At 39.3% G+C, this 23901-nt stretch overlaps 3 protein-coding genes across 5 annotated transcripts in view; 2 read left to right on the forward strand and 1 right to left on the reverse strand.

Annotated features, from left to right (window-relative positions):
- Window positions 1–1047: 1047 nt before the first annotated feature.
- LOC137596984 (tripartite motif-containing protein 3-like) lies at window positions 1048–16157 on the forward strand. 3 transcript variants are annotated; one of them, XM_068317838.1, is made up of 13 exons: window positions 1048–1182; window positions 9217–9389; window positions 9800–10040; window positions 10223–10374; window positions 10465–10645; window positions 10764–11493; window positions 11694–11797; window positions 11874–12041; window positions 12132–12300; window positions 12894–12953; window positions 13196–13266; window positions 13657–13797; window positions 13897–16157. In XM_068317838.1, the coding sequence occupies exons 2-13, from the start codon at window positions 9244–9246 to the stop codon at window positions 14047–14049; spliced, it is 2316 nt and encodes a 771-aa protein (XP_068173939.1). In that variant the 5' UTR covers window positions 1048–1182; window positions 9217–9243; the 3' UTR covers window positions 14050–16157. The 3 variants fall into 3 exon arrangements, with proteins under 3 accessions (XP_068173939.1, XP_068173941.1, XP_068173940.1); XM_068317839.1 differs by lacking the exon at window positions 1048–1182 and adding an exon at window positions 7258–7382; XM_068317840.1 differs by lacking the exon at window positions 12894–12953.
- Window positions 16158–16577: 420 nt separating this feature from the next.
- LOC137596333 (tubulin alpha-1C chain-like) lies at window positions 16578–21015 on the forward strand. Its single transcript, XM_068316736.1, has 4 exons — window positions 16578–16783; window positions 18076–18298; window positions 18414–18562; window positions 18666–21015. The coding sequence occupies exons 1-4, from the start codon at window positions 16691–16693 to the stop codon at window positions 19638–19640; spliced, it is 1440 nt and encodes a 479-aa protein (XP_068172837.1). The 5' UTR covers window positions 16578–16690; the 3' UTR covers window positions 19641–21015.
- Window positions 21016–21240: 225 nt separating this feature from the next.
- The window catches only part of frem2b (FRAS1 related extracellular matrix 2b), a 55979-nt gene continuing 53318 nt past the window's right edge, over window positions 21241–23901 (reverse strand). The window contains exon 24 of the mRNA XM_068316735.1: window positions 21241–23851. Within this exon, the coding sequence (XP_068172836.1) occupies window positions 23345–23851 (507 nt within the window). The 3' untranslated portion in view covers window positions 21241–23344. The remainder of the gene's footprint in view (window positions 23852–23901) is intronic.

Raw genomic sequence — 23901 nt, forward strand, 5'->3', positions numbered from 1 at the left:
AAAATTTTATGTCATAAATAATAAGTAGGCCCATTGAATAATCAAAGGGTAATTTAATCATAGCAAATGTAACATTTGAATATATGTTATTTTTGTTATAATTTGCTGTGAGTGTGATGTGGTTGGAACTCAAAATGTTGACTATCAGCCTGCAGACAGACTTACAATGCAGTATGCTGTGTGACCTGCTGCTGCTGTTGTCAGCCTGCAGCAACCATCTTGACTGAACTACGGTGGAGGCAGTCACCATGGCAACTCCACGTTGCAGGATAAAACCCAGAGATGTTTGCCTCTCACACCAAGCCCCACCCCCAACAATCTCACACTGTGTATTCTACCACAGTACCTCATAGATTGCATAGAATACAGTACTATAATTTTTTCATTCGCGCTCCATCTCCTGAGACTTCACCTACAGTGTCCTCCTTCCCCAATCCATCCTCCCCTGATCAAAATCAAGCTTTTTCTGCTTGTTTTGGCAATTCTAAGTGCAACCTCTTCCTTCTACACACAATGTTTTATTACATGTAACAGTACACTTATTAAGTGTCCAGTGTCCACCTTACTCCACCCAAATAACAGTCTCATCTATACCAGAACAAGCTAGACTCTTTATCATAGTTCCATTTTACCAGTTTACTGTTTAAAAATGCAGAAAATGGATAGCAGCACCAGATTTAATATGATGTGAAACCATGAAGACATATACAACTTTACTTCCTTACTTTTTATTTTATTTTATAAGACTTTGTGGTCTTTGTTATTTATGTCCATAATTCTTTAAATCATTATGGAACCATGGCTTAAACGTAATGATCTGCATCCTTTGTCCTTTTATGGGAAATGGGCGGTACGTAAGGAAACCAAACCCTTTTGCACCAGACAGACTGTGCTGTAGCCCATAATCAGTTCCTGTGATTTTTGAGTTGTTTGCATATGCCCCGCCCACCCGTGTGTTATTGGACCATTAAGCTCCTCCCATCCAGCATGTGACCAATGCTGACACGTAGGCCCTCCCCTCATCTCCTCCTCTCCCTTCCCCTCCTCCTAACTGTCCCCTTCTTCACCAGACAGACCCTGCCCTTTCCTTTCTGTCGCCCGATCTGTGGATTTGTGGTGGGGGATTGGGACACTGACAATGGGAAGCTTTCTCTACCATCTGCAATGCTGTTGGAAATTCATGTGAGTACATTCTAGCCACTCTCTTTCTCTGGGATCAAATGCCTTCTTTCTCATCTTGTCTGTGCCGTTAGCTTGGAGTCCTCAGTGATACAATAACTGGGATGAGAGCAGAAGAATATTAGATTACAGTATTCCATCCCATCCAGCTCAGTGCATTGATGATTGTTTTTATTAGCTATGGTTGGATGTATTTTTTTTTTTATCCATTAGTTTTCAGTAAAATAAATCAAAATCTTTTTTCTTCCAGCTGTAAAAGAAGAGTAAGTGCTGTATTGAAACACTCTTCCTCTCTGATTTCTGTTGCTTCCTCAACCAGCCTACACACTTCTCCATTTTAGCTCCCTGGCTCCTCTGAAGCAGGTGGGCATCTCTGCTGCAGTCCGAGGGCTGGGCTTTCTAATTAAGCCTATACTGTACTGTACTCTTTTGTTTAGAGGATTAGTGCTGAGCTGCCGTTGGTTTTTCTAATCTGAATTTGCATGGGATTCAATGCTGGGAAGCTTTGTGTGTGTGTGGTGTGAATCAGCACGCTGTTTGCTGATGTCATTCTCAGTCCTTGTGTTGTACTAACGCCAGTGCAGCATTTTCTTTCCGCTATCCTAGACTGTTAGCAGATGGTGTCTTATTGATCGGTATTTCTTTTTTTTTTTTTGTGTGTGAAAAACTATCTCAAGCATCCTATATTTCTTATATGTGCAGTTGGTGGCTGGATTGTCTCTGCCTGCCGCCTGCATTGGGTCACAGTGAGGTTGCAGACAGCAGTGGATGCTGCACCTGAGGGCAGATACAGAGCAGGGGTTACATTCTGTTCTTAAGCCGTGTGTGTTTGGTGTCCCAGACCAGTTTTGTTATTCTTTTAGGCAGAAGGGGCAATATAAAAAAAAGAGTATTTTTTTTTGTATTAGTACGCTCAATTACATGGGAATTTAAGTAGGTAGTGTAGGCTGTAAGCAAGATGTAGCTCTATAACCTTATAAGAGAGAGGATGGATATGTTGAAAATTACACATATATTGATTAACGAGGATACATCTCAAGCTACATCACTTTCACGTGTGAAACAAATCTGTATGTAAAATTATGAAGTTTTAACTGTTCCATATGATTTAATCATACTGCGGTGTAACTTTGATATTTGTATGTGAGTTCTCCTGCTTGCCTCCCAGTGAGCTGGTGCAGACACACTCCTCTTTGCTATATAAATGTGAGAAGAAGTGAGGAATATTAGTCATTGCTCATTTCTAAATTGCGTTACTTTGTACTATAAAATGATGACATATTATTATATCCCGCTTCAAAGTGGTGAGGAATTGTAATTGTTCGTGTGTTAGTCCTTCATCCGTCCATTCGTCTGTCCGTTTGTTAGTCCACCAAATATCTTCGCAAACCGTTGCAGATAGAAAGATAAAACAAAAAGCACATTTATCGGGCGGCAAAGGGGATGAAAATGAGATGATGACCTTGACCTTGAGAAAACTAGGTCAAGGTCAAATTTTAACTTTTGCACACTCAGGAACCGGATAAGATAGAAAGACAAGGGAAAAGGCCAGTGTAAGACCGTAGTTCAAAGCAGCTGCTGTGATCTATGAAACTAGGTCAGAGCACTAGCTTTGATCTTTGACCTATGCAAGTAGGTTAGGGTAAAATTTTGATGTTGCAGTCTGTGACTGCCTTGGTTCTAGTTATAGTATTGTAGTCGTATTGTATTGGGAGTAGTTGTAGTATTTCTCTTGGCATTAGTGGTATTGTTGCTGTTGCTGTTGTAGTAATTGCTGTAGTGACATTGCTGTAGTGAATTCCACTTTTAGATGGTAACTCTGTCTTGTTCTTTTGCCAATAACACACCACATCCCATACCCTACAACATGAACACACTGGGTTCAAATCTACCTGGGACTATGCAATGTGGAGTTTGACTGTTCTCCCTCTATATGAGAGGGGTTCTCTCTGGTGTTGCCCCACCACCAAAAATATGCTATATACTGTATGTGATTCTGACTGAAGCACAGGCTGTAAGTTTTTCTCTTCTGGGATCAATAAAGTAATCTGATTGTGATTCTGATTATCATATGCCACTACAATAAACAGGTGACGTATCGAGAGCGTACCCCGCCTCCTGCCCAATACCCCCTGGGATTAATACTGCTACCCCATGACCCCAAGTAAGACAAACAGTTAACAAAATGAGTGAATGAATGAATGAATGAATGAATGACATGAAGGACAGCAGTGCATTTTGAGGCTGCAGAGGCACTACCCACATCCCTCATTGTCTTCTGCCATTTTGATAATGTGCTCACACGGGAAGACATAAATGTCTCCTGACTTTGATTTAAAAACTCCTGACTACTGGACTTGACTTCTGATGGGCACTTTAATGTTAGTTTCACTCATTATCTGTCAGATCCAATAAATCTAATGTTAGCTGTCAAACACAGGAGAAACAATTAAATATGGTCACTAATTACACTTTATAATTGCTGATTACCAATGTTATTGATGCACAGACCTGATACATTTTTGTCAGCCCTTTAGTAAACAAGAAAATGTGTTTTCTGTAGTCAAATTCATACAGGTTTTGTAGACATTAAACATGAAAACAAACACTGAGACCATTTAGCGATCAGCGGCTTCATTTTGTGAGAATCAACCACCAGTGGAATGACGGGTCTGACGGAGACTGATGCTCTGTGTTAGATTTCTTCATCTAATGCAGTGAGGTGTGAGAGGAGGCTATTCTCTTTTAGACTAGGGGTATTTGTGTTTTGTGAATTATAATTGATTAGGTATTGTAGAGCAATGTTGTGCTAAAAACAATGTTAACACTCTCAAACACAAATGTCTACTTTAAGTACTTTAAGAAAAGTTTTGTAAGTTTACTTCATCTCTTCTTCTTAACAGTACACATCCTCTTTTGGTTGTTACTGTTCATCTAGATGTGTGTTTGTTAGCATCTGTTTAAATTTTCAAACAAATAAAATGGTCTGTTACATTCCATTGGAGATAAAATATTCACATCAATGCAGGAAACATTTTAATTCACAATAACATGGAGACAAGTTGAGAAGTTTTTCTGTGCTTTGATTTATAGATGTGTTGGTTTTTCCACTCATGTCCTTTCTTAGTTTCTCTCTCAGAGAATTTCTTCAGATATTGCCTCATTGCTTGCTGAGCACATAAAAATGATGAGTAATGGTACCATCATTCAAAGTTAGGGTTTTCAGGTCGAATGTGTGGAGGATGAAAACATAAACTATAGTCATAAACAAACATTACATCAAGGGCCAACACTTTGTACTTCACGTCACTTAGACTTAGACTGCTCACTCCAAGCAGAGTAGACAGCTAAAATAATGTTCTAGAAAACTCTTAAATCTCATAGTCTGAGGTTTAACAATTACAAACATCCAACATTTGATGCATTTTTTTGACCACAGATTTAGTTTAATACTGAAACACAGATTGTTAAGAAGATGCTGGAAGAAAAGGAGCTTTTTTTATCAAACAGGGCAAGAAGAAGGGAAGGGAAATAATATTTTTGTCACCCTTGAAGTGTGAACATAGTGGAACCGTGATTAGTTACAGCCACGGAAAGATTCTAGCAATCAGAGGATCAAAGCTTAAAGGCTGTTCAATAATTAACATTTTATTTATCAACTGTCATTGGAACCATATCATACAGATCATGAGGACATGGGGATATTTAATTTAATGTTCATCACCACAGCTGTAAACAATTATAGCATTAAAACATGCTCAAAAGCTACATTCTTGTCAGGAAGTCTGCTCCAATTGATCAAGATAATCAATGACAAAACAGTTCTCTATGTGAATTATTTCTAACAAAAGTGTATTATTATGATATTTACTACCATTTTAAGTAACAATGAAACTGAATGTCAGATCACATGGATCTGACCTTCAGAACTGCAGGTGAGAGGCAGTATGATTCAAGAGAAACATTTCCTTATCCAAATTATAAAACATTGTCCCTTTTTAATCATGGAGAACAGAAAAGCTGCAGAGAGGCGATTTGCAGTAGAAGTATAGCTCATATCTACCACCACAGCACTTTTCATGCAGAGATGAAGAGCTGGACATGTCTGTATATTTTTTTTTATAATGCAGATGCATTCTAAATAGAATAAACTGAGATCATTATTTCCTCTGAATGTAAGCTTATGCTTCTGAAAACCAAGTAAACCCCTCAAATTAGACTTTTGAGCTCACAGGCAACTCACCACAAGCATGAAATCTCTGTCTATTGTCTGTTCTATGGACACAAGCTGGCTGTCACTGCTTCACCTGTATACTGTTGTACCATTTATGTCATCCCATGTTAATACACAACTGTGTTTGGGGTGTGCTGTAAATCCAATTTGAGTTGACAGGCCTGATGGTGTCAGTGAAGTCTGGAAAACACTCTAATCCAGCTAGCAGACAGGACCTAACCTGCAGGAGGAGGCTAAGCCACTTAGCTTGAAACTCAGGGTGAGAGTGGCAGGAGATGCTTGGCACTCTTATTTTACAAAGAACATACAGGTTTATCTGATGTTATGCAGGCATCATCTCTCAGTTCGACAGATACAGCACACAGAAGCAGCAGTTACATAACTGACCTCATCTCTACAAAATCTTGATCATACTTTTCCTCTGAAAAATCCTGGAGGGACAATCTAGTCACATGCTGCTTCAAATGTTACATTGCTCTGCAGATTTTTGAGTCCAGTCTATATTCTACTGTCTTAAAATTTCTGTCAGAACTATTTTTATTATTTCAACTCATCAAATGTGAATGTGAATCAAGTGATGCTAAGGTCTTGATAAATAGATTTATGAATTTCAGTGAGATGTAACTACGCATATATTCGGGAAAAAGTGAAGCTTTCAGAATTTTGTGATGCTTGCAAATGTTCATATTTAATCCATCTACAGTGAATTAGTTTGCTTGTTTATTTTTCAATGCAGTTTTGTTCATACAAGGTAGATTTTCTCTGCAAATGTAAGCATGGTCCTCTGGGCCATTTTTAAAGAAAGATCTTTTTTTTTATGAGGGGAGAGCAGAAGAGGAGGACCTGAGATGAGGAGGGTGGACTTGCTGGGTAGGAGGAAAGGGAAGGGATGGGATGGAATGGGAAGGGATGGGACAAGAAGGAAAGGGAAGGCGGGGGGAGACTGTTGCAAGTCTAAAGGCAGTGACTAGCAAGCTGAGAAGGGAGGAGCCTGAAGGCTTTGGCTCCCCAACTTCCTTATGATGCCACCGTTGAGCTGCTGAAATACAGGAGAAGGGGGAGCTGGCTCCGGGAGGGGAGGGCTTTGAGAGGAATATAGGGGTGGGAAAACAAGGAAGATTGGGGACGGCCTGATTTTGTGGACAGTAAAAGGGCTCTGCAGAGCTCCGATGACGGTAGGCCCAATGATCGTTTAGCGAGAAACAGCAATGAGGCCTGGATGCTTGAGAAATTCCCATCTGTAAGATGTTTTCGGATGAGATCAGGCTTACCGATGCTGAATAGGCAGATTTTTATGTGGTTTGTAAAAAAAGACACACACACACACACACACACACACACACATACACACACACACACACACACAGACAGACAGAGAGAGTTGGGCAGTGAGCTTTGAGCAGAGATGGAATGTCATTGTTAGACCTGGCTGCTCTGTGTTTTGTGAGGGACAGCTGCCTCTGAGGCCTGCCTGCTCGTGTGAGACAGACAGCCTTGATCACCGTGAATTTTCCCCCACATCTCCCCACAGAGCAACAAACAGGTGGAGCCTGAACCTTAGCCAGATGGGAGTCAAAGGAAGGAACTAGGAGGAATTTGGGGAGTGGTGTTTTAAAGCTTCCTTTTTTTCTCTGTCTTGACTCTCACAGAAAAGAACCCTACCCATGTTTTTCAAGGCACCGGTCAGAGCTGAAGGGAAACTGGGAAGTTTTAGCTTTTAGTGTCAGTTGGTGTGCAGGCCTGAGAGAGAATGCAGACACATCTAAGACCAGACTGAGGGAAACGCAACGTCAAAGAAGACATTACTCATTTGCATTTTGAGCAGTGGATGAAAGATGAGGCAAAACTGACCAACTGCACAGTCAGGGCTGTGACTCATGAAGAGGGACACCCTTCCCAGGGGATTATAACAGTTCTGTGATCATGCACATCATGTCTTTGTGATCTACATACAGCTATAAACGTGGAGGTACCAATGGTCGATAAACTCCAATGACATATGTACAAGTTGTCAAATCAGTAATATTTCACTCATTCAACTGGAAATTTCTGTTTTTGAGGAAACCAATAATTTATGACCATATTAAATAAGCACTTTCCACATCATAACAACAAAACAAAAAAAGTTGGTTGATTGTGTTACAAAGAAAATGGAAAAAATATCATTTTTGCTTTGTGGTGTCCCAGTTACACAGCACAACATTCAGCTGTCAATTTGCAAGGTTTTAATATTTACTAATTAGTATATTTGCTTAATTATTGTGTTAATGCGTTTTTTCATTTTACCAGAGGCACCAGCGACACACACGCATGGATCCTTGAATTAAATTAATTCAACATTCAGTCTGCGGTTCTGAGACTAATTAAATACTAATTAAATTAAAGAGGAGTCCATGGCATGAGAATAAGAGAACCACCAACTGAAAAGGTAGAGGATATCTCGGTGAAAAATTAGACACCAGAGTTTTAATTTCAACCTTTGCAACGCTCCACTTCTTCTTTTCCTTTCGGTTTTTCCCCTCAGGGTCGTCACAGCGAATCAGTTGCCTCCATCTAACCCTGTCTTCTGCATCCTCTTCTCTCACTTTGCAACACTCAACTGAATACAAATATATGGTAATGTAACAATTAAAAAAAAAAAACATCCACTAAAACAGTCTGTTGTAATATACATCAGTGTTGTGCTATATGCATGTGTTTTCACCAAAACACATGTACTGTATGTGTTTGGTAAAAACATGCCATGCCCCTTACATGTACATGTACAATAATGATCAATGTACAACATAGCATAGGCTGACTGAGGTAATCCATCTTTGACCTAGCAATACCATTTTTGGTAATAGTGACTCCCATCTGAGCAGAAAACCAGCAGATGCTAAACAATAAAAACCGTGAAGTGTGATCGAAGAATTTCAGTTAAAATGAAAGGAAAGGTGTACAAAACTGTGGTGAGACCAGCGATGTTTGGTCTAGAGACAGTGTCACCAAAAGTGTCACTGAGGAAAAGACAGGAGACAGAGCTGGAGGTAGCAGAGATGAAGATGCTGAGGTTCTCTTTGGGAGTGACCAGGAAGGATAGGATCAGGAATGAGTACATCAGAGGGACAGCACATGTTAGAGGTTTTGGAGATAAAGTCAGAGAGGCCAGACTGAGATGGTTTGGACATGTCCAGTGGAGAGATAGTGAATATATTGGTAGAAGGAAGCTGAGTTTTGAACTGCCAGGCAGGAGGCCTAGAGGAAGACCAAAGAGGAGGTTTATGGATGTAGTGAAAGAGGACATGAAGGTAGTTGGTGTGAGAGAAGAGGATGCAGAAGACAGGGTTAGATGGAGGCAACTGATTCGCTGTGGCAACCCCTGAAGGGAAAAGCCAAAAGGAGAAGAAGATTTTTAGTAAAACTTTACAGGATGCAATTAAACATTTTTTGCTCGCAGCATATTTATATACACAGATACTACTCTACCACTGCAAGCACAGTTGTGCTGGCTCCACACCTGACCGACGTAGACTGTCATGTTTGCACATCCTGTCCTGCAGCATTAAATTAATTTTCTTCCACTGTAATGATGGACCAAGTCTGAACAAAGTTCATTATTGAAAAAGTGAAACAACCTCTGGCCATGTGCTGCTGGCATAGTTTCGCAAAAAAAAGGAGACAGAAACTATAAAATGCCAGCAGACAGACAGAGGTTTTGCAATATTAACACTAAGATGACTCAGGTAACGACTACACACATGTCTGAATGATTCCTGAAAGCATTTATGACATTTGTCTGATGTCGCCCACCCTGTTTTTAGGTAAAGTTGCTTCTGCACTCTCCTTGAATGTCTGTTACCATGGCAAAGCGTGAGACCGGCAGCACCAGCCCTGTGGTCAGGCAGATAGACAAACAGTTCCTGGTCTGCAGCATTTGCTTGGATCATTATCACAACCCCAAAGTCCTTCCTTGTCTGCACACCTTCTGTGAAAAGTAAGTTGAATAACGTTCAAATGTTTGTGCACCACCTCTCATGAAATGTAATGTGAAATACTGTGTATTGCATGTGACAATGTGACCTGAAATGACACTACTTATGCTAACTGTTCTCTCATCACTGTGGCATCTTCCTGCTGTAAGGCAACAACTACTCTGAGACAGGCTGCATTTTTTGATTAATATTTGTGGGAGCACTGATTTCCACAGATCTGTTATACCCACATACAAAACAACAAACACACAATACTGGAAATAGTTTAGTACACAGTAAAAGTTGATTTTTTTTCTTCTGAAGTACTCTAAAATTAAAGTTTTGCATTTTCTTTCCATGGTGATCATGGTGTAGCTGCTAAATTGTCGCTTCAGCTCTTTAATGCATTTTTTTGCAACCTTTGTCTGTATAGATGTTTACAGAACTACATCCCCCCTCAGTCTTTGACACTGTCCTGCCCAGTGTGTAGACAGACATCTATCTTACCCGAAAAGGGTGTGGCAGCCTTACAGAACAACTTCTTCATCACAAACCTAATGGAGGTGTTACAGCGAGACCCAGAGTGCAGCAGACAAGAGGCCTGTAATGTTCTTGAATCAGCCAGTGCCGCAACAGCTTCTCAACCGCTCTCGTGCCCCAACCACGAGGGCAAAGTAAGTACGACAACAGACACTACAGTGGGATCTACAGCATAGTAGGTTAAGTCAGTAGGTCATCCAGAGATTCATGGCAACACTCTTACAAGAGTCCAAACTGAATATATCTCTGCATTCATAAACCAATTTACACAAAGTATTACATGTATTTGTCTAATGCTCCACTGCACCATCTGCAGGTGATGGAGTTTTACTGCGAATCATGTGAAACAGCCATGTGTTTGGAATGTACTGAAGGAGAGCACAGGGAACATGTGACAGTTCCTTTGAGGGATGTGCTGGAACAGCACAAGTCTGTACTTAAAAATCAGCTAGATGCTGTGCGCAACAGGTACGACTGTCTGCACTTAAATCCATTACAAGCAGAAATAATGCTTGAAAGTTTTATTCTTTGTTCATCTTTGTTTCTGTCCTCTGGCAGACTACCTCAACTGACAGCTGCCCTTGACCTTGTGAATGAGATCTCCAAACAGCTTACAGAACGCAAAAATGATGCTGTGACTGAAATCAGTAAAACTTTTGAGGATCTGGAGAAGGCCTTGCACCAACGTAAGACAGCCCTCATAACTGAAGTAGAGAACATCTGCAGCACCAAGCAGAAGGTCAGACATTATGATTTCTCTCCCTTTCTTTATGTAAGTCTGGAAATTTGTTCTCATGTATTGTGTTTTAGAGGGATCACCACTGACTGTCAGCCTCCATCTTTTTGGACACTCTTAGGTGCTTCAAGCCCAGCTGACCTCTCTGCTTCAGGGCAAAGAGAATATTCAAAGCAGCTGCAACTTCACAGAGCAGGCTTTGAGCCATGGCAGTGCCACTGAGGTCCTATTGGTCCAGAAACAAATGGGGGAGCGGGTCAGTGCCTTGGCACGACATAGCTTTCCTGAACATCCTCACGAAAATGGACATCTTGAGTGCCAGGTGGAGACAGATGGACTGAGGCGGTCCATCCAGAACCTGGGAGTCCTGATCACAACAGGTGCTGTAGGGCATACCAGTGTTGCAACAGGTGAAGGTCTGCGACACGCATTGGTTTGCCAGCACACCACTGTCACAGTCACAACTAAAGACAAGGATGGTGAACTGGTGAAAACTGGTAATGCTGCTCTGAGGGCAGAGATTGTGTCTGCAGAAGGAGTGTGCACTGAGGCTGAGGTAGTGGACAACAAGAACGGCACCTATGAGGTTGGATATACAATCCGCTCAGAGGGAGAATTCAGCTTCTCCTTGCTGCTATATGAGCAGCCAGTGAGGGGGAGTCCATTCCGTTTGCGGGCTGTCAAACCTTCAGACGTGCTGCAGTCACCAGATGATGTTAAGAGAAGAGTAAAATCCCCGAGTGGAGGAGGAGGTCATGTTCGACAGAAAGCTGTACGCAGGCCCTCCAGCATGTATAGCACCACCAAGAAAAAAGAAAACCCAATAGAAGATGAGCTGATCTACAGAGTGGGTGGGTGAATATAAGGCTAGTTCTATTTTTAACTATGGTAATCATGGTAAATCCAGAGTGCAGAAAGTCAGATTTCCAAAGACAAGCTGAGTACTTGATGATGACAAAAATTCATTTTGATTAATTTTTTTGAGGCCCAACTGTTAATAATTTGCACATACACAGTGCTGACGCAGCCTGATGTCTTGTTGACATGACAGGGACGAGAGGTCGAGATAAAGGAGAGTTCACTAACCTACAAGGCATTTCAACTTCCGGTAATGGACGGATTGTGGTGGCAGACAGCAACAACCAGTGCATACAGGTCAGCGTCTGTGCAAGACTTTGATTAATTATCCCAACATCAGGATGTGGAGAAATAGAATGTTTGCTTTTTCTAGGTCTTTTCAAATGATGGCCAATTTAAAATGAGGTTTGGGGTCAGAGGTCGTACTCCAGGACAACTACAGCGCCCCACGGGGGTCACAGTGGACATGAACGGTGACATAATTGTGGCTGACTATGACAACAGATGGATCAGCATCTTCTCCTCTGATGGCAAGTTCAAGGTGAATATTCTGAGCCAGGAAAATAAATGTTTTCACGTTGCAAATTAAATGTTCCAGTGAATGACAAAGCTGTCCCCCTGGATGTCACAGAACAAAATCGGTGCTGGAAGACTGATGGGACCCAAAGGTGTGGCTGTGGATAAGAACGGGCATATCATTACTGTTGACAATAAGGCCTGTTGTGTATTCATCTTCCAATCAAATGGGAAGCTGGTGACAAAGTTTGGAGCCAGAGGAACATCAGACAGACACTTTGCTGGTACTGTTTTTTACTGTATTTGTATCATTAATAGTGTCACTACAGAAAAACAAGATGCACACTGAACAATGCTTCATGTATCAGGGCAAGTGATTGGGCCAGATTTACAGATTTTAATTACATTTTATTTTCTATAGGAAGGATTTTTTAATTTTATTTATTTATTTATTTATTTATTTTTTTACAAATGTAATTTCTTTAGCAATACACATGTTTCTATACACTCTTTATGTTAGTTTAAGTAATGTAAGCATGCAGAGTTTGTTATTTGATTATGACTTCAATGCAGTTAGTGATCCTTTATTGTTGCATTGCAAACTTGGACATGATCCTCACAGCACAAGATTAAATTTTGAGAGGAAAACATTCATAATTAAATCATGCATGAAAAAAATATGATAATCTTCTTGTTGCCCCTGAATTTAATATAGATGTAAAAAAATAACAATTGAATTAGAATTTGCTTCCATTACTAGAATTATGTGGAAATAAGACTTAATGTAAGTTGTACTATTGCAATGCAGTATTTCAGTTTAAATTCATTTGATCTTTTAATTTATTTTCTCAACTTGGACCTTTTCTTTTTTTTGTAGAAAAGAGTGGTGCAAACATTGCACTGGAACAAAAGCTTAGTAAATCTGGCCCTGTTTTCAGTAAGTAATCAATCCCTTGTGAATGTAACCTGAGAAAACATACCATTATTTTTATGTGTTACTACATGTCATGTTGTTTTGTTTGTCCCACGTAAGCGATCAACAATCACAGAATCACTTTGTTACCATTGTGTCTTGTTTTGCCAAAGTCCCCAATTAGATTGGAACTTCCTCTTTATGTTGTTCAGCAGAAGATGAGTCATCTTTCCTCTGTTCCTTTTTGTCTCCTCTTTTGTTTCCAGGTCCTCACTTTGTGGCCGTAAATAACAAAAATGAAATAGTCGTAACTGACTTTCATAACCATTCAGTCAAGGTATGGTGAATGTGAACATTTGTTACTATAATGAAGCCATATTGGAAGTATTATGATGAATAATACTGGGAAAAGGTCCATTTTCAATCAGCAACAGCAAACATACCCAGTTTCTCTGCTCTGTGGTTCTTTCTCTGCTCTGTGTTTCTGGATGTTCTTGGAGGGCATTCTTTTTGAGTATTTTTCTATTTAAATGTAATGAGTCTCTCCTATGGGCTACTATGAAATATTAAAATAAACAGACCTGAACATCAGAAACAATAAAAAAGAAACTTAATTTAACAATAATTTAACAATGTAGTTTTAACAATATGATTCACATACTACTCCAATTAATTATATTTTTTATTTTTTGGGACTGTCATGTTTTCCTTCTGCTCTTTAATACAGGTGTACAATGCAGATGGAGAGTTCCTGTTTAAATTTGGCTCCCATGGAGAAGGGAATGGCCAATTCAATGCTCCAACAGGTGTGGCTGTGGATGCCAATGGGAATATTATTGTTGCTGACTGGGGCAACAGTCGGATCCAGGTTAGCTTGACAGAACTGCACCACATTAATTATTGACGACAAATTTGTAAATGTATTACTCATTCATCCAACATTTTTGTCTGCTGTATAATCATCCAGGTGTTTGATAGTGCTGGATCCTTCTTGTCCTACATCAACACATCAGCAGACCCTCTTTATGGACCTCAAGGCCTGGCTCTCACATCAGATGGACATGTGGCAGTGGCAGACTCTGGGAATCATTGCTTCAAGGTCTACCGTTACCTGCAGTAGAGACCCCAAACAGTCACTGTTCTGACAAAACATAACTGAGAATTTCACCGAGTGCAATGACCTTTCCAACGCAGCCTTTTGATGTGCACATGATCTGATCTCCTGAAAATAACTTATTTAAGCCTGAGTTTAATCCTCCTTATACTGTATGTGCTTAAGGTTGATCTTAACGCTGGCAAATGTAGCATCACTGAGACAAGTAATGGACAGAAGTGGACAGCTGTTAGAGGCTGTTAATTGTATTATTACACCACACATCTGTGAGACCTGATTTGGGAAATATTCAAGTATTTAATGAGCGATAACCTGTCCAAATGCATGAAGTTTCATGTTATCTTGACGCCTAGGCATCAGCACAGTGTATCCATCAGTTGCTTTTCTCTTCAAGTAGATAATGCTTGCAGTGAAATGAACAGCGCAATGCTTCTGTCACAATGAAATATAAATTTTAATAATTTACTGACATTTCATAAAAATGTCATCACCATCTGTGCATTGACTTGCTGTATGTACTGTATATACATGAATGTATATTGTGTATATTAATATCACTCTGTATGTATTTGCTATGATTTCAAAACCCATAGCCTTCTGGCTATTCAGACAGCAGCAGTCAATGATTTCAGGATAAAATGTGCGGCAGCTGTTAATAAGTGCTTTTTAAATATACCCAGCAAATGCTTCAAAGGACGCTATCATATTTATTGTTAATATAGGCACCACATACACCACATTTGTGTTGGTATCAGTTGTTTAAAATGGAGGAAAACAAAATTAAAAATAATAATTTATTTTATACACTAGCTCAGCTGTCAAATCTTATTTTTCTAAACTGATGTGCTTCACACTTGAGCCTATTCACTTTAAATGGAATCCAGTTCACCACTCATCTGGAAAATGTATCACTGTTTCCACAGTTACAAACTTGTTTCTGTCTTAATATTCAATTATAGGATAACAAGTTTATATGTTCAGAATTATTATCCTAAGATTGGAATTCACAAAAAATTGTATTGTACCTTTAGCTATTAAAAAGCTTTATTCATGATAAACCAGAAAGAATGCATATCTCAGGTAATTCATCCAAATTAAATTGCCACATGACTGTAAATAATTTTCTTTGTTTTTAAAGACTTTGAGAGCTTTGCATAAAAACCTGTTACACTTGTTAGATGCACTCTCGATCACAAAAGATATTGGGATAAAATAAGAACTCTTTTTGAATTTTGTCAATGATTTTACATGAGAAACATTGATCATTTATCAGATGCAATGTGATAGAATTCTAATCCAAGTTTCAAAACACACTGACTGATGGTACTGTTGCAAGATATTTAACAAAACACTGTGAGTTTGTGCCTGCATTACATCACGGCATGACTCCTAAGAAAACCTTAGAGGTGTCGCTGTTCTTCATTCATCAAGTATATTCATTTTGTGTAACATCACAAGAGCAGTGCTACATCACATGACCACGTGACATTGTTATAAAAACCCTTACAGCATTTAACCCCCCCCCCCCAGTGTAGAAATTATATGACTTGCACATGTAAAGCCATTTTTAATGCACCAGATCTGTTGTTTGACTTGTTTCCAAACAGGAGTCTAGATTTCAAGAGCAACTGGCTCATCTGACAAAAGTATGTAATGTCTGAAACATTGTTTGTGTCACACCACGTCAAAGTACAATTCTGTTATCTGTATGAATAAGCACTGGTAATAAAAGCACAAGGTTTACTGACTCATCTCTCTCTCTCTCTCTCTCTCTCTCTCTCTCTCTCTCTCTCTCTCTCTCTCTCTCTCTCTCTCTCTCTCTCTCTCTCTCTCTTTGTTAATATTACCACTTTTGACACAAAACTGACCAATGTTCAACTAAATCAACTAATGAACGCTCCCAATTTACCTGGAAAGAAGATTGAAGAGCGCTTTCCGCATAATTGCACTGCACATTCTACAGTAGCAGGCAAACTGTGTAACATTGCTCCATAACACTAAATTATGTAAATATGGGCAGTAAACCATTTCATTTCTAAATTGTTTCATGTACAATGTAAAAATGAAGTTCATGTTGAAAGTAACCAAACTACTGAATAAATTTAGTAAACGAATGCAGTCTCTGAATTTTAGTTGTGTTAAGGTAGAAGAACATGGAACTAGTGAAGTATATATGTTCACATTTGTAGTTTACTCTGCTATTAAACATGATTCACTTTCCGAACGTCGGAGATGTAACGGGATCCCAGTAAGTATGAACCCTGTCAATGACCTGTCAGCTTCAAGTTTAGCCAATAAGAATTCCCCATGTGACTTCACAGTAACCAATCAGATGCAGCAGCACCCTTCCACCTGGAAGAGTGTATTAAGTGCGCTGCCCAGTGAATTTGGGCAGTAGCTTTGAGAGCAGCTCACGTACCGGAGCAGCTGTGAGCAAACTAGTGACTTCTTTACTTTTTCAACGTTCAGCATATTCTTCATTCCTCAATAATGGTGAGTAAAGTTATGAAGGCATTTTTTCCCCCCCGGAAATTATTGGCTTGATTTAAGTTATCCGTATTTCCAAAACGCGCAATCGAGTAACGTTTTTTAAAGGTGATAATTATCAACTAAAGTAATTAGCTTGTGAGATTGCGGAAACGTGAAGATGGACAGTCAACCAAACTGCGTCAGCACTGCAGCGTTTACGGCGTTATTTGAACGACGGTCCTCTGGAGGGTGTAGCCCAAAATCAAGTTCGGTGAGGATTTTCAGTTTCTGTTAAACTTTGACCCAGTTAATCGGAATTTAAGTTCCCGTGTTCCCCCGCAAGTTCAACAGTAATATTAGATTATTTTTTTTTAAAATAGACAAAACGTTATTCACTTAAAGTGTCTTTTAGTTAATTTAAACTAGTTTTTTTTTTTAATTTATTTTTATGTACGTCATTCATAAATAGATTTAATAATAGTGGTCATGTTTTCTTTTGTAAGATCTACAGTCTGACTTCAAAATCTACAATGAAACATATATTCTCTACATTATTGCAGTTATAAACTATTTGTTTAATTGCTTTAATCATTAAATCTAGTTGTTGTTGTTTTTTTTAAGAAACGTACATTGTGTCTATGTGGGTTCACAATTCAAGGGAATTGGTCGTTTCTAAGTTGTCTGTAGGTGTGACTGTGTGCATGAATGGTTATTTGTTGGTCATGTGGCTCTGTGGTGATTTTTCTGTGTCCATCAATTTTATGCTCTACCAGGTCACACTAAGGCAATTTTGGGCCCAAAATGAAATACAGTTCCTGTAAGTGACACCACTAACAGGAAGTGACATCATTCAAGAGTTTGAAGTAAAGAAGTTCTTTCCGGATTCTTCCCATTTCCAAAAACATTATATTTTAACCAAAAAATTGGTCATTTTAATATAATTAACACATTTCCTATTAAGAGGAAAATATTTCCAACCATAAATGTGTGAGATTTGTTTGATATTTATATTTTACATTACATGGATGACAAAAAAACTCAGAGTGGATATGAGGAAATAACTAGTCTAAAAGAAAAAAATTAAAAATATGCCTATTGTATATTGTAATTGTTTTTTACTTCATACTAACACATAAAATTGCAATGGTAGCTTTATTACGTGTCCCATTCCTCTGTGAATGTTGGGGACCCAAAATTAACAGTTTTCCTGGAACAGGCAAAGACTTTCTCTTTGAAACACTTTTGCAGCAGCTGGGTTTGATTTTGTTCCCCTGCAGCACTTTGTTCCTCATGTGTTTTTTTCGTTTCTGGATGCACATCATGTTGGTGTGATTGTAGTTTTTTTTAACTTGTAGAGATTTTTTTTGTCTCAGTTTGAGGTTAAAGAAAAAATGATGATACAGCATGTGGTCAGGTGACATTGGTCAGTTTGTTCAGATTCTACACAAATGTTCTTCTACTGAACTTGTCATGGGTCATGTTCAACAATTTTTTTGTTTGTTTACCGGTTGATGTAGATATGCTAATGATTACATTACAATTGCCACTTTTTTCATTTTCCAGCGTGAGTGTATCTCTGTGCACATCGGTCAGGCCGGTGTTCAGATTGGTAATGCGTGCTGGGAGCTGTACTGCCTGGAACATGGAATTCAGCCAGATGGACAGATGCCCAGTGACAAAACCATGGGAGGAGGAGATGACTCATTCAACACCTTCTTCAGTGAGACTGGAGCTGGAAAGCATGTTCCCAGAGCTGTTTTTGTTGACCTGGAGCCCACTGTCATTGGTAAATTCATTAATTGCTAACTTTTATGAGAAAGTGATAGTTTCTTCTTGTATGAGGGTTTTATTTTTTCTGTTCAGTCAAGCCCTTGTATTTATTTATGGTAATTCCTTTTTAGATGAGGTGCGGACAGGGACCTACCGAAAGTTGTTCCACCCTGAACAGCTGATCACTGGCAAGGAAGATGCTGCAAATAACTATGCCCGTGGACACTACACAATTGGGAAAGAGCACATTGATGTTGTACTGGAAAAGATCCGCAAACTGGTGTGCAGGTTTAAATTTAAATTTTCAAATGATTACAATTTGACTCCAATGTTAGATGTAACCATGGTGCAACTGTGATCATTGCCTATCCTTTTGTCCTTAGGCTGACCAGTGCACTGGACTTCAGGGTTTTCTGATTTTCCACAGCTTTGGAGGAGGCACTGGTTCTGGTTTCACATCTCTTCTGATGGAGCGTCTATCTGTTGACTACGGAAAGAAGTCCAAGCTGGAGTTCTCCGTCTACCCAGCTCCTCAGGTGTCCACTGCTGTGGTGGAGCCCTACAACTCCATTCTAACCACCCACACCACACTGGAGCACTCTGACTGTGCATTCATGGTTGATAATGAGGCCATCTATGATATCTGTCGCAGAAACCTTGATATTGAGTGTCCCAGTTACACCAATCTAAATAGGCTGATCAGTCAAATCGTGTCCTCAATCACTGTTTCCCTTCGTTTTGATGGTGCCCTCAATGTCGATCTGACAGAATTTCAAACCAATTTGGTGCCATATCCCCGTATCCACTTCCCTTTGGCAACCTATGCCCCTGTCATCTCTTCTGAGAAGGCTTACCATGAGCAGTTAACGGTGGCTGAGATCACCAATGCCTGCTTCGAGCCAGCCAATCAGATGGTGAAGTGTGATCCTCGCCGTGGCAAGTACATGGCTTGCTGCCTTCTGTATCGTGGGGATGTCGTACCAAAAGATGTAAATGCTGCCATTGCCACCATCAAGACTAAGCGCACCATCCAGTTTGTGGACTGGTGCCCCACTGGTTTCAAGGTTGGCATCAACTACCAGCCACCCACTGTAGTTCCTGGAGGAGACGTTGCCAAGGTCCAGAGGGCTGTGTGCATGCTGAGCAACACCACTGCTATTGCAGAGGCTTGGGCTCGCCTTGATCACAAGTTTGATCTGATGTATGCCAAGCGTGCGTTTGTTCACTGGTATGTTGGTGAGGGTATGGAGGAGGGAGAGTTCTCGGAGGCCAGGGAGGATTTGGCAGCTCTAGAAAAAGATTATGAGGAGGTTGGAGCTGATAGTACTGAGGAGGAGGAGGATGAAGAGGAATATTAGTGCCTTGAACTCATATTCTGATCTGTTCCTGGTTAAAATGGGAGGCTGGAACATTTTATGTGTTCAATTTTTCCTCTTTTCAAATGTCAAATAAAAATTGTTCAATTGCACCAACCATTGTCTTATTAAATTCATTCTTCACAAGTGCTGTTGGAGACAGTTTGTAATTGTGGTTTGTGGGCAGTTTTTCAATGTACCATTTGAAAACCTCATGTTCATTTTCGGCTCTGATACACAACTGAATGTGGTGACCGGTTAACTAGTTCGTTGTATCGTGGGGAGTCATGCTATCAGACGGCTGGGTTTTTAAGTAAGGTGGCCATGAGTAGTCACGATTAAAATCATTAATGCTTTTTTTTTTTTTCTCTTGAGACTGTTGCAGCACCTTCCATTACCATTTCTGCCTTCTCTGTCCTTGACAAGTAGGTGCGGTAATGCTCATCGGTGTCAGCCATGATGTCACCCGAAGTTATACCAGATTGGCTCTGGAATCATTTCAGCCTGGCGGCAACAGTTCTCGGGTGTGTGGAAGCATTTCAAGAAAACAAAACAAAAAGTGTGCAATGCAATACCTACAAGACAGAACTTGCCTTCAATGGCAGCACAACTGCTATGCACAAGCACCTGAAAAGGAAACGCGTGGCTTGTGACAACGATGAAGAGGGTCTGTCTTTTTTGTAAGCTAGCTGGCTACTTAGCTGGTAGTATTAGTGTAAACGGAGAACAACTTACCACTTACCCATAGAGCTGTAAACATTAGTATTAATGATAAATGTTTGATTCATTAGCTGCTCTTAGCCCACATAATTCATGTTTTTTTGACGATACAGGTGCCTACCTCATTGTTGCTGTATTTGGTGCCAAACACAAATTAAGGGAAGAAAAAAACTTTAAAAAAATGAACCTGAAGTATTTATTTTTGTTTTGTGTAGGCAAGTGCCTTTCGTTATTTTACTCAGCTTTTTTCACTTCATGCAACAGTTAGACAGTTTTGTTGCTACAAGCATATTTCACTAAAGATTTAATGTACTATCATTGTATATGCCTTTTTTATTTGGCATATACCTTAAACACTTCAAGCTGAAAAATAAAGATGGTTATATCAGAGCAGCTTCCTGCTGGTGCGATAAGGCGTGTTTTACATTCAATTTATGTATGAACTGATTGATCAAATAATTGAAAAAAATCATCTTTGATTAGTCAACTATCAAAATAATCATTAATAGCAGCCTTAGTTTAAAGTAGTTCCTGCAGTTGCTAGACTGGATTTCCTCAGGGAACTGGGATATTTAATATAAAATGAAGAAGTTTCTATTGGGACTGCTTGAACACTTATCTGCATGAATATTATTCATTAAATTTACTCGTGAATTGATTAGCAGATGTCTCTTGTTGGTAACTAATTGGATGAATGACAGAATGCCAGAAATGCAAGTGTTTCTTTTTGGATTGAAAGTAATACAGAAAAAGAGATGGATGTGCAGGTTTAAAAATTTTAAGCCACAACAGTTTTAGATCCTGAAAACCATATGCTGTACTGATGGGCGAAGGAGCAAATGGGGAATGTATTGAATATGGGTACGTCTGGAGAGTGAGCCCAATGTAAGAGGTTGAGTTAAGAATCACCAAATATTTTTTCTTCAAGAAACTAATTCTGAGTTACATGGTCAGCAGAAGCCATAATACTTGATGTTTTCTTGAAAAATTATTTATTTGCAGACCATGATATGATCTTGGTCTATGTTACAAATACTTACAGAACATTTAGTATGCATGTTTTAACAATAACCAGTCCCAAAAGGTATAGGTATTACATATGTATATACATAAATACATGTGCATAAAAAAAGGTCTGAATGCAGTCCAAGCTGAGTCGAATAAAACAGTACAATGATGCAGTGTCAAACCAAGTAAAATTGTGCACTAAAAAAATCATACATGGGGTAAACGTTTCATGAATGTATCATGTTACAGGTTGCATAGAATTCCTTTCAATTTCAAAATAAAACGAAATGCACCTCACATTTATGAAGTAATGCTATGATGTTAGCATCTATCATATGATATAACTACTATGAGGTAATCAGATATTATGGCAATCTGGTGCCTGGATCTTTGATAAAAACATGGATGATTGGAATCTTCTAATGTGCAATCTTCTAATCTTCTGTGGAATCTTCTAATGCAAATATGACACACAACTTGTATATGTATATTGTATATTGAAATCACAATAACAAACAAATGATATGGTTTCAGAAAGATAGGTTTACAGCAAAATTGAAAAATGAGGGTATGATTGATATTGCAGCACCAAAAACAAGCATTGAAGAATAAATAAATACATTTAAAATCAATGGTTCAGAGACAGTATAGCAGTTCTGAATTCATATTGTTATTGGATTTAATGTTATTCCCTTTCAGTGAAAGCTGTTAAATGTTATATTTCAATGCAGTAAAAAAAAGAGAGAAAAAGAAAAGAAACACCACACGGTAACCACATAGCTCTGTTATGACAGTGATTGTGTCCAACCTATTTCTATTGAGCTACAGCAGTTAACACAGACATGTTTCATGCCAGTTGTAAAAGTAATGAAAAAAGGTCCTACTGGAAGTCGTGGATTTCCAGCTTCTATACAACACTTTATGTTCATTGCAGACCAGCTGTCTTGAATCACTGCTTCAGTAATATGGACAAAATGGACTATTCTCATTTAATTTAGTTTAATGTGTGCAACTTATAAGTTCTTTACATAATATTTTAACAAGTTGTCCTTAGGGGAAATTTAGCCACTATAACCAAATATTTGTCATGGGACACAGGGATGCAGGGTAGTGACAGAGCACATGCTTTGCATGTATGCTGCCCTGGGTTCAATCAGGCATCTGCAGCCCTATGGGGGCACAAGCCAGTGTCAACTGTAGGCCAGTCCCAAATCCAAATAAATGCAAAGGGTAAAGGACATCTGGCATAAAAAACTTTGTCAAATATGAGTGTTCAACTTAAGTGGAAAAAGGATGACACACTGTGGCAACCCCTAGAGGGACAAGCCAGACATTAAGTTTGGTTTATTTGAGACAGGATGCATTGTAAGATAAAAACTGGCAAAACAGTCAATCACACACATATTTGTCAAATTCCATTCAAAATTAGCATTTACACTTTTTTGCAATGTTAAACAGTCTTAAAATACTAAAAAAAATGCATGCAAAATGTGCACAATAAAACAAGGTGAAAGATTTTTTTTAGTGAATGTCTTTTCATAACACAGGACAAACATGACAATGTAATGATTGATGCAGCAAATCAAAACACACAACCCCAAAGTTAATAACTACAACAGTATCCAAAATATTCACCTCCTCTTGAGCCACTCAACACCTCATGTCATTCAAGTTAAAAATTATATTTTTTAAAGCACATTTGGAAAGATAACACCTTTTTTGGATCAAATGGCATCAAAAGCGAATCATTGAGTGAATGCTGACAGCTTGATAAGTGCCTTGAAACAAAGTCCATCTCCATGTTTCTGTCCAGAACACTGCCCTACTGCAGAAGTGATGCAGTATTTCAAGTAAATTTCTGAATAAAATCAAAGCTATTTTAGTTTGTGTTGCTTCACACACAATCTCAAATTTATATCTAAGATGCGAGGCACTTGCAAAAAAAAATTATTAATCAAAACTCTCGATCACTCTGTTTGTTAGACCTCTGAGCTATCACTGCTACTGAGCGTGTGGGTCATCATGGGCTCGGTGCTGCTGGAGCTCTTGGGTACGTCTTTCGTCTCTCGTTTGGACCGGACTAGTAACACCACTGTGATGATGATGAGAAGTGTGAGGAGTAGTCCGACGAAGATACCGATGATCAACACTAACCCGTCATCACCCTCGTCTGTCTGGTTGAGCTCATGAGGGATGACCCCTTTAGTTAAGAACTCACCCTCTGGGCTTGTTCTCCGCTGGCTGCTGCGGTCCAGCATGATGTGGAGGATGTTGGTGCCACGGTTGTTACTCACACCAATGTCTTCTATTATCTCTGGCACGTCATCGGTTGATCGTCTGTGGCGGTGTTTGCTCTTTGGAAGCAGATTTGTTGGCTGGCTCAACACATGGTATTCCAGGCTTCTCTTCCCTATGCCACGGTTAGCATTCTCCCGAGAACGGACTGTGTAGATGGTGTGAATGTACCACTCTCTGCCTGCAGACACCTGGAAAGTGCAACAGGTTTTACTAAAAAAAAAGCATGGTAGTCTAGTTC

Source organism: Antennarius striatus, chromosome 6 (genome assembly GCF_040054535.1).
Source record: "Antennarius striatus isolate MH-2024 chromosome 6, ASM4005453v1, whole genome shotgun sequence".
Lineage (NCBI taxonomy): Eukaryota > Metazoa > Chordata > Actinopteri > Lophiiformes > Antennariidae > Antennarius > Antennarius striatus.

Coding starts and splice junctions, on each gene's coding strand:
- LOC137596984 (XM_068317838.1), top strand. CDS start 9,244: ATGTCTGTTACCATGGCAAAGCGTGAGACCGGCAGCACCAGCCCTGTG. Junction 11,798..11,873: donor GCAACAACCAGTGCATACAG/GTCAGCGTCTGT, acceptor TGCTTTTTCTAG/GTCTTTTCAAATGATGGCCA. Junction 12,042..12,131: donor CCTCTGATGGCAAGTTCAAG/GTGAATATTCTG, acceptor TGGATGTCACAG/AACAAAATCGGTGCTGGAAG.
- LOC137596333 (XM_068316736.1), top strand. CDS start 16,691: ATGGACAGTCAACCAAACTGCGTCAGCACTGCAGCGTTTACGGCGTTA. Junction 16,784..18,075: donor GTAGCCCAAAATCAAGTTCG/GTGAGGATTTTC, acceptor TTCATTTTCCAG/CGTGAGTGTATCTCTGTGCA. Junction 18,299..18,413: donor CCTGGAGCCCACTGTCATTG/GTAAATTCATTA, acceptor ATTCCTTTTTAG/ATGAGGTGCGGACAGGGACC.